At 33.3% G+C, this 11,179-nt stretch overlaps 1 protein-coding gene across 1 annotated transcript; it reads right to left on the bottom strand.

Moving 5' to 3' along the window:
* Positions 1–212: 212 nt before the first annotated feature.
* On the bottom strand, positions 213–5,271 carry LOC142353179 (uncharacterized). Its single transcript, XM_075405398.1, has 2 exons — positions 4,732–5,271; positions 213–733 (listed from the first exon to the last, which is right to left on the bottom strand). Exons 1-2 carry the CDS (start codon positions 4,973–4,975, stop codon positions 285–287), a joined length of 693 nt encoding a protein of 230 aa, XP_075261513.1. The 5' UTR covers positions 4,976–5,271; the 3' UTR covers positions 213–284.
* Positions 5,272–11,179: the final 5,908 nt, after the last annotated feature.

Raw genomic sequence — 11,179 nt, 5'->3', positions numbered from 1 at the left:
AACGTAAAGACTTTTTACGTTTCCGAAGATTCTTAACCCAGAATAGGATCTTGAATGATGTGACACCGTGGCAAAGATATGATATTTACCAGTCTTTCCAATGTTTTCACCATTGGTACATTAAAAGAGTAATTATTTTTCCTTTTTAGTTCTGCACTATTCTGTAACAACAAACACTTTTCCCAACTTTTTTCGATCGTGACACGTGAATAAAAATTATTAAATTACAAATATAATGTTTGCAGTAAAAATCAAAAACTATAGTTAGTATATAGTTAGTAAAATCAAAAACTGTGTTCGTGAATCATGTCTGGAGTTATCTGCTGTCTCACTCGCCTGTTTGTCCTTCGCTTTTTAGAAGTGCTTTTTCCATCTATAGAAGGACACCGTGTTTGTCTGATCACTTGGGGTTTCAAAAACAACCCCTTCGGTTCCAAACCCCACTCCACAACTTTTACTCGGAAGTAATCAGGTTTTTGTTCACGTGACAACAACCACATCCCGTGTATTTTTACTCCGTTTACAATATTGCAATAGTAAAGCACGGTGAAATTGTAGTCCATGTATACTACAAATAAGTTGGGTTGTTCAGTCGAGGGGAAGCGGCCTTGAGAGTCGATGACGAAACTTCCGAATTGAGATCTGGTGTAGTGTAATGCCATTTGGGCTAAGTCAGAACGGCTCCAGTAATAATGACCGTTGTGACTTGTTATATTCATTGATAGATAATAACCTAAATCAAAACAGTTAAATCAAAAACGGTTCCAAAATATTTGTTCCCATAGCTTATCAAATATTTCATCCTCCGTAAACATAACTTCACCCGGTGGCTGCAGAAAATTGATAAATATCGGTGGCAAAAATAATTGATTTCTATCAAATAAAACCTTGCAGAATTGCCAATGTGGTTAAAGTTCTGGTTTCGTTTTTGATCAGGTTTGAAAAAGACGAAATTCAAAAGTTTCTTTAATTATTTTAAGTATTAAAATTGATTTTTAGAGCAACTAGTGATCTTCATATTTGTCTGATCAGTATTAAGTATTACTCAGCCACACGATACGTAGCCAACTTTCTTTTAACTTTTTTTTCGGATTGCTATTGCTATCTGTCATTTATAGCTTATTGCTTCTACCCGGATTATAGTCTCAGAGTAAATCAGCGCTGAATGATAGTATTTCAATTTTATTTTTATATGGCCATATTTTGATCATGTCATTTTTACTATGACAAGAAGAAAAATGAGAGTAAAATATATGGATGTATGAAAACACAGAATTAATCTGTTTCTTGAATTTCTAGGCGAAGTCAAAGTTCAAATGCTGTAAAATCCCTATACTCAAAGTGTTCTTGAAATATAGAACATAATTAAAACTACAGCACTTCATAGGATCAATACAAACTTTATTTCACCTTTTATATTGCTTGAGTGGTTTCATGAGAAAATACCCAATGCCAAAATACCCAATGTGACAAGATACCCAATGCCATTATACCTGTTTTCGTTCATTAAGCCTATTACAAATTTGCATTCGGTATTACAAGCATGTTTTTTCACAATTAAGCTAATAGTTTAATAACATGTTTGGTTGTGATAGTTGTTAGGGGGTCTAAGCAGGTGCAACTACTGTGAAAATGAACCAGTACTGGATTCGAACCAGCATCTCTTACTTGCAAGCCTAGTGTGCTACTCAATTACACCAACTGGTCTTAATCTCTCGATCTTGGGCATCTCTTATAACCCGTTCTCACGTTGTTTCTTGTTCCTCAGGGCTTCATTTCTCTAGCCAAGTATAGGTTGAACAAGTAGAGCTTCTTGTCAAGCTATGTCAAGCTTATCCTATGCATAATTTACACTAGGTTGTTATCTCTCAACCTTCTAACAATAGCTTCATATCAAGTACCACTGGCCGCTGAGGAATGGCCATGGCCTGCGAGACATGGCCCAAAGCACCAACTAAATATTATGCTAAACAACCATTCTGGTAGTTTCAACGTCAAGATAAATTATTGGGTTTTTTGGTATAGCGTATTTTGTCCTGGCACCTGTGTGAACACAAAAGTACAATACATTGTTTTAGCATGTTTCCAATGTAGCAACTATTATTTTAATTGACCGTCAATTTAAGAAATCTCGATTGCACTGCAGATATTAAGCATGGATATTCGTTGCCAAACAAAAAGAAGGGATGAATTTGAATGAAAAAAAAACAAAGAAAAAAGTCAAATAGAACCCGAAATAACAGTTTGTGTAATAGAAATAAGTATCGCCTACCGCAGAATAAGTTGATCTCCTCAATTTAGGAGCAATTTTAATTTCTCTGTCCAAACTTCAGAATCTGTGAAAACTAGCGTTTCTATGTCATCCAATTGGTAGTTATTAAGAGAAGATAAAATCACAAACTGATGTGCTCTCACCAATTTTATTATACAGATGACCACAACTATATTCAAAATAAGGCGCACAGACAGCGTAATTGTGAATTGTAAATGTGAAAAACCACTGCACAGGACTGTGAGTTACTATCGAACGCCATTAGCTCAGAGTTGAGTTGAATAGAATCTGACAGAAAAAAATGTGAATGTTATATTTTTGTATCTTTTTCGGTATATAGTTTGGTGGCATTGATTTTTTGTCGCCAAGTTCTTTGAAAAACAAAATGCCAGTTTTTCATTGAAAAATAGATGTGACATGGATTTCATTTTGTCTAAGAAATTGATTGTCATTTTTTGTTGTAAGAGTCTCCGCGTGCTCGAATATGTTTCTGAGCACCAAAATGAATTCCGATCTGAATGACATAATCTTTATTATCAGGATAAGACAACGATTATCTCTATAATCAAAATAGCCGATGTGGTTGTTCTGAACCAAAAATTTTATTCTGAAACCCTATTTATTTATTGAAGCTAATTAACTCACTTATTAAACTTTATGCAAAAAAAATCTCAAGCACATGTCGAAAGCAAACCCACGATTTTGCAAACAAAGTGTGTTTGTGGAATAAAACGTGAATGCGTTGAGATTATTAATTTTTCACATGCGAGTTTATTCCTACTTGCACCATTTCCTTTTTTCCGAGGAAGTAAGTTTTTTGCCATCATTGTTATCCCATTCAGCTGTTTTTTATATTTTTTTATTGCTACTAATTCCATTTTGTTCCATGCTGATATTTCATGCCAGCTTCAGCTGCACACCCAACCCGTAACAGTTCCTTCCACTGGCAAAGGACAAGCTTCAACTTTATATGGTACCCTTACGGTACTCTGTAATTGCTCTTTATATGGAACCATTCTTGAACTTTACTTATTTTTTCGATGCACATGAAACAAGAGTTCTGATGTGTTAAACTAATCATTTCAATTGAGTACAAAACCTCTGTGTTTAACCGAACACTCTTGTATCTGATGATTACTTTTTCTGGAATATATTATTCCCATGGGGTTTTAATGGTACAGACCTTTTGTTTAACTTTAAAACCATCACGAGCTATTTTTTTCTCTGATTGTTTTTGGCGATGTTCAAAATAGAGCAAAAAAAACGAAATTTTGTTAAAACATTTTAATCAAAACAGTATGCGGTGGAATCACAATGCAAATCATCAATAAAATGACTTTTTTGTCAGCCAGACGCTTTCATCAGCTTTTATGTTTTAATCTTAACAATGGAGCCCTTTTTGGTATTGTAGATTTTGTTGATACGTTCTTTCCCATTTTTTGGCTGCCAATCGATCCTGACCGATTTCAATCATATGTTCTGTTAAATAAAATTGATTAAATCGAGTAGTAATTTGGCATCTGCTGTCCGTTTTTTAAAATTTTTGTGCCTAGATTTTTGTTTATTGTGCTTTAAAAAATTTTTATTTTTAATACAGTGCATCAAAAAGTATTCCATTGGTTTTTACTCTGAAGGGACAGCCAGACGATTGATGAGCCAGTTTTTACTGTAGCGATATTCCTTGGTTTTTATGTTTTAATATTTTTTCTGTAATGTTTTAATTATTTGATTGGAGGAAGACAATATCTGACGTTCTATTGAGCGTAACTGTTGGGAAAAACTCGAAAACCTGTGCAAATCTTCAGTTTTAGGTTCTTGAGAGTTCCTGCGGTTTTTTTTGTAATAAATAGTGTAAAAAACTAAAATTATTTGTTGTTATTAGCTTTCTGCTGTGTAACTCAAGTTTCACTTCGAATCTATCCGGGAGACTTACGTCTCTGTTTTGTTGTTCAATTTTTAATGTTGTGCTAGCCGACCATTATAGTGTTGATATCAACAAACTGTGTCTTAAAAGTGGAAATATTTCAATAATATTAAATTGAATTCTGCATCCCACTGCAATCAAGAAACTTAGGCGAAAGTTTGTGAAAAATCAGCTTTTGCTAAGTTGCAATTTTACTTTAAAAAATATTCAATTTTTTTCATTTTTCGACCAATTAATTGAAATATTTCAAGCGATCCAATAACGAAAAATTATGCAAGAACTATTATTAACTTCTGCCTTAGAATGACTTATTCTTACCTATGTGGTAAGATTTTGTGCTACTAACAGATAATTGTTCAAACCATTAAATGGACCATTCTTCGTCCGGACTGTATAAGTTTGGGTCTAACAGCACCCTTATGTGTGGCCCAGGATGATCGGATAAAAAAGCAAGATGAAAGTCTAGAAAGCCTCAACTTGAGTTGAAATGGCCAGGATATCTGGTTGTCACCCCCCCCATGACTCATTTTCTTACCTACGACCCCCTCCCGTAACTCCAACTCCACAAATGCACACGTATCGTCCACATGACCAACATAGCCTGACATTTTGACTATGAACCACCTCCCCCCAAGCGACTCTGGGCTAACTTGCACAGCATCCACCATTGGGCAGAAGTCGGGTTCTTGAATGAAACCAGCGCCCACATCATGGAAATGTTGAAAAATAAACAAATAAACAAAAAGAATACAATTTAACTTTAATTGTATCATTTTCATGATTTTGCTCACAATATTGCTGTAATTATTCGATCTTTTTATTATAATTTTAATTTTTTTCGAGGGTTTTTGTATTTTGAACTGTTGAACTCATGAAAATTTCTGAAAATGAAGCAAATAAACTGATCAGTAAAAAACCAGTTAAGGCCAAGGCGTTTTCCAAAAGAATGCTGGTTATATTGGGTTATGTATTTCTTAAGTAATAAGTCGATCGATTGAACCTAAACAATTTGTTAGAATATTTGATATTGAAGTCTAAAAACCGAAAACAACTTTAGATCGTGCCATTTATTTGGCAATGATGTTGTCAGGCCTTTATTTGTTAACCGAATGACAATTTATAAATGTTTATTTGTTTAATTTGTGATATTTATAAGTTTTGAGGGTTCAGTTTAAAGTTGCCAAGTGCCAAAAGTAATTCGGATCAATTTGCTTAATATCTTCAAAAAAATTAAAAACGGTCAATTCTGTGATTTCGGAAATATTAAGTTCTTTTAATTGGTAAACATGAACTGAAACTGTAGTGATTAAGTTCGCATTGTCACCGTGGAGGTCAAAATATTGCAAAGCAATAAATATATATTTTAATTCAGTTTGTAAAACAACCATTAATATTTAATTTAATAACAATGTGCTCCTAATTCTGCGATCACGGTGCTTTTAGCTAACACAGGGCAACTAAACCTATATTTTTAATGTTAAGATAACGTTATTGTCGTGAAGTCGCCAGGATTTTGTGGCATTTTTACGACCTTAGCTAGTGCCATAATTTCCAACAACTGACTTCTGTTAAACCATGTGACCATTTCAAAACAAGCATTGTGCAAATTTAATGACTTCTTAAACCCAGGCATTTTTGAATGGCACTTATTACAATGTAAAATTTTACACTGTTGTTTTTCAAAATTTCAAAACTTTTGCTCACTGTTTTTTATCAAAATGACAAGCACACCATTGTGCCAAAAAAATTGAGAATAAGCCTGGTTTAATTAAACAACAAGGAGGTTCAGTAAGGTACGTTTGCACCTAATGCTCCGACTGCTCGCAACCATATTTTTTACTTAAATATCTGTCAAATGAGGCTTAGATAGAAAATTCATAAATTGTTTGAAATTAATTAAAAATTAATATTCAAGCTCAAACCACTATACAAATTAAATAGTGTAAGAAACAAGAGAAACAACAAAATCAAATAAAAACAAAAAGCATTACTGAAGACCAAAACTCAAAGTCCATCTATTTTTTTAAGAACACAAACTTATTGAAAAACTCAAACAATTATAAGATAAAACCAAACAAAACCCACGGAATTGCATTCCACCAGCAAAAAACGGAATCAATCGCAAATGAGGATAATTAAAAATTACTTATTAAAAAATTACTAATTAAAAACGACTTCATTGATACCTTCATACAAAGCCATTCAGACCGTCCATCATCCAGAACCTTAGACGACTACAAAAAGAACAGTCACAAATCATATATCAAAAAGTACGTTAAAAATCAAAAAGTCAAATCAATTTTGCGACGAAACTGTGTCCAAGCCAATAAAACCTCAATCTATTTGCTAAAGAGTTTGAATAGAATAAACTGCGCCATTAACACCATCAATGAGATAAGTGACTTGTCATTAAGGTGTAATCCGGCAAGAGAGGAAAATTGAATCTCAAAAATTTGAAAATATCCAACAAGAAAAATTTAAAAAAAAACCCTTAGTATCAACGGCAAAAAAAAGATTGTTTAATTAACAAAATAGCACCGAAGACTACGGCTGTATTAAGCGCTTTAAAAACCATTGATTTTACACAAAATGAAAGCATCTGTTTTGAGTTATAGAGCTAACAACAGGGCAAAAACATGAACCAGAAGTTTATATAATGCAATCATACAACACACGTTTTAGACAAAAAGATTTGATTGAAAAACATTTTTTTGCGCTTGTTTTAAATGAATACAATTGTATGAAATCAATTTTTGTTATGAACGAAGCCTTTTTGATGAAAATATTTGTTTCGTTTGTTACAACAACTAAAAATAATCTTCTGTTTTTCGAATTGCCACTTATAATTTGTAGTAAATAGTCTCTAGAAGGCTTATCTTGTAGTGGCTATAGTTATAAGGTTACACAAAATTTTAATGTGCTACAAGATACGTATTAGTTTGCTCAATAAGGTTAAAAAGGCGATATTTGGAAGACTGGCATACGAAATGTTGGCCGAAAAGTAGACATTAACCAATCAGAGAATAACATGTTCCGTCCTGATAATTCGTTCGGTTGTGATAGATCCTTTTAAAGTTCCATAGGACGCTGTGGCTTATGATGCATAGCCAAAAGCATTAACTTCTTGTTAAGCGAGTTATATAAGTGCGCGTCCTACTTATGTTTGCTTACACCAATAAAACCTCAATCTATTTGCTAAAGAGTTTGAATAGAATAAACTGCGCCATTAACACCATCAATGAGATAAGTGACTTGTCATTAAGGTGTAATCCGGCAAGAGAGGAAAATTGAATCTCAAAAATTTGAAAATATCCAACAAGAAAAATTAAAAAAAAAACCCTTAGTATCAACGGCAAAAAAAAAAGATTGTTTAATTAACAAAATAGCACCGAAGACTACGGCTGTATTGAGCGCTTTAAAAACCATTGATTTTACACAAAATGAAAGCATCTGTTTTGAGTTATAGAGCTAACAACAGGGCAAAAACATGAACCAGAAGTTTATATAATGCAATCATACAACACACGTTTTAGACAAAAAGATTTGATTGAAAAACATTTTTTTGCGCTTGTTTTAAATGAATACAATTGTATGAAATCAATTTTTGTTATGAACGAAGCCTTTTTGATGAAAATATTTGTTTCGTTTGTTACAACAACTAAAAATAATCTTCTGTTTTTCGAATTGCCACTTATAATTTGTAGTAAATAGTCTCTAGAAGGCTTATCTTGTAGTGGCTATAGTTATAAGGTTACACAAAATTTTAATGTGCTACAAGATACGTATTAGTTTGGTCAATAAGGTTAAAAAGGCGATATTTGGAAGACTGGCATACGAAATGTTGGCCGAAAAGTAGACATTAACCAATCAGAGAATAACATGTTCCGTCCTGATAATTCGTTCGGTTGTGATAGATCCTTTTAAAGTTCCATAGGACGCTGTGGCTTATGATGCATAGCCAAAAGCATTAATTTCTTGTTAAGCGAGTTATATAAGTGCGCGTCCTACTTATGTTTGCTTACAGCAATTAATTCGGTAATTAAATTAGTTAATTTCCCTGTTTTTAACTTTTTCACCTAATTCCATCAGCTAGTATTCCTGTAACGTTTTACCCAATAGAACTTCATACGAAAGCGTTATGATAGCTTCAAATTTAATCGAATTTGAGCTATTCTTTCTTTAACCTTTTTATTTAAACTCGATTCAAAAACCTCTGCAGAATTTAGCAACACAACAGTAAAACCCTTTAAAACTGACGAACTAAAGGTATCGTCCCTGTTGAGGTTGAATGAGATGCTAGGTTATTAAATTAGTTATTGAGGTTGCGTTAAACAAGGGGTCTTTGTCAGTTGAATAATGCACACTATTTTCCTAACTGCGGTCAATTCAGCCCATTTGAAACCTACTAGTTCAAAAAGTTTTACAAGTAAAGCTGAAAACTCAAAAAAAAAACCTGAAAACTCAAAAAAAACCTGAAAACTCAATAAGTAAAGCTGAAAACTCAAAAAAAAACTAAAACCAGAATTTATTCCTCATTAATTGACATATCTAGTGCTTCAAATCAAATTCAGAACTGAAATTATAATTATGCAAGCATTTATTGGATCCATTCCGTTTGTTCCCCCAGCTTAGTGGATGCATATTATTTGCAACCCCATCAGCACGTGCTATATTTCTACTCAATCATGTACTATGTTTTGGCAACTGCTTTGCAATAAGGTTTGCATAACGTACTTGAAGGGTGAAAATAGGAAGTTACTAATTTTTTTACTAAAGTTGTCTCTCAACTCAGCGCCATAAAACGCAATTTTAATTTACCGGTTTTCTGAAATAAAAAAATGCGCATAAAGGATGACAAGTAGTCCGATCAACATAACATCTGCAAAAAATCTCCAGAGCAGAGAAAGGCATGGAAAATCAAAAATTTAAATGGTAATAGTAATATCAAAAAATTGTTCTCAACTAAGTAACTTGCATTGCTGTACAAACCAGGCCACATAGTACGTTATGCATCCCTTATTGCAAAACCGCCATTTAAATGATAGGTCATCAAAAAGTCTGATGATTATAGTCAAGTGGTGCCAGTATCTGTATTATAAAACTTTTAATAAAAAAACACAGATGGTCAGATGCTTAAATTGCAGTGGATTAAAAAAAATGGGAAGATTAAAACAATAGTCGGCAACAGATTCTAGTGACCTCGTCATTTTTTTTACTAGAAGGCGCATTTTGCTTCGCATCGTCAACCCGCGCAACCCCTTCAAAAAAACGAAAAATCATTCAAATCAAAAGAGAACATAATCAAGCTGCTCTAATCGGCAACGAGACGTAGACGTAAAAAATAAAAGAAATAGCAAAATAAGCAGAAATTAAACGCCAACAGTGGCAGTTGCTTCTGAAAATTATTTCATCACAGATGTTTTGCCGACACATCACACTCGGACCTGTAAAGCTTATTCCCATTGTAGTATTAGAGCTGAAGGAATTGAACGAATAATAAATATATCACATCGACCGCATAATTTAAATCGTTAATAACCACTACTCTTAGCAAATTTTCGCGTGCTTAGGCTGACAATATATTAAGCTTTGAGTCTTTACTGTTTTTATTAATAAACAAGCCTCAGTTTAGGCCTGGATTATCCTGGACCAAATCCAAATTAGAACTAGAACTAAATATAAGTAGACGCCGCTAAAACTGTTCAATTTCCTTGCTCCTTAACTGACATTTGCAACTCGAGGACACTACTTAGAGCAAATCAAGTGGATGAGAAGAAAAGCAACAAATTCTCCCACAAACTTCAAAGATATATGAGCAGAAGGGGAAGAATTAAGGCGCCTATGCAAGGATAAAAGAGGCTGGAAGGCTCCCACTTTTTTTACAAGAAAAGAGTAACAAGTTTTTGAGATGAGTAGAGTTGATTCTCTCAATTTTTCCGCCAATAAAAAAATAGGAAAATGTTTCACTATGTACGTGAACATGGTTCTGCGCCACCTAAAAACTCTAAAATATAATCTAATTCTTGTGAAGAAATTCACGTACAGAATAATTCTGCTTTTAAAGTTCTATTTTGCTCACGAACTAATTGTACAACAAATTAAGCAAAGAAGTGTTAAATCTTTTCTGCAAATCATTTCAACCCGATATCTTTGATAAATAGTAAGAGTTTATATTTATGCTTATTCTTTTATAAGTTAACTTTTTCAGCCACCCAATCTTTAAATTCGGACTTATTGCACAAACAGGTTTTAGGCATATATCTTTGCCTTCGATTTGTTATATCTTTTGTCAAGTTCGATCGGCATACATAAAGAGGTCCAGTAATGTGTGATCTGTAGCAGCCCGCTCTAATTTGATACTATACAAAACTCCAAATGATAGATGATGCAATAGCAAAATGCAGGTCTCTACTTGAGCCGGCAGATACCGCTGAAAAACTTCTCATATGCTTAAAGACGTTTCGCAATACACCAATTCAAAACGTTTATCACGATTGCCTCTCAGTATTTGCTGATCGATATATAGTGGGAACAACTAAAAACATAAATTGGTCCAGCTGAACATGTTTAGTTCTCTTCAATTTTATTTACTGTACAAGTTAACCTTTTTGAAATTTCCACTGCCTGAATTTACGTCCGTCCAATTGTGATCGCGAAATAAAATTCGCTCCACCTTACAATTATGCAAATTACGATTGTACCTTGTGCAAATTCGCTTCACGCGAATTTGCAGAAGGCACAAAATTTAAATAAAAAATTAGAGAACTAAACTTGAAAAGGCCTACTTTAGAAAATCTTGCACTTTAGAGAACAGTAATTCTTCTTTAGATATTCCTTTTCTTGATCTCTAAAGATGACTTGAGCAATAAGTTTGCAATAATTTATAAAACAGAATGTGTTGAAAAAAATTTATATCTTTTTTTTTTTGAAATACATTTTTTCTGTGGATCAACAACTCAATTTGGCTGTTATTGGGAAGATTG

This window comes from Convolutriloba macropyga, chromosome 14 (genome assembly GCF_964194025.1).
Source record: "Convolutriloba macropyga chromosome 14, txConMacr16.3, whole genome shotgun sequence".
Taxonomy (NCBI): domain Eukaryota; kingdom Metazoa; phylum Xenacoelomorpha; order Acoela; family Convolutidae; genus Convolutriloba; species Convolutriloba macropyga.
Note: the sequence above shows the minus strand (reverse complement) of the source record. Positions and strands in the feature narration are given on the sequence as shown.

Excerpts from the sequence above, each read along its gene's own strand:
- LOC142353179 (XM_075405398.1), bottom strand. The coding sequence starts at position 4,975 with ATGAAAATGATACAATTAAAGTTAAATTGTATTCTTTTTGTTTATTTG. Across the intron at positions 734-4,731 it reads GTTACGGGAGGGGGTCGTAG|GTTATTATCTATCAATGAAT; the intron begins GTAAGAAAATGA and ends GTTTTGATTTAG.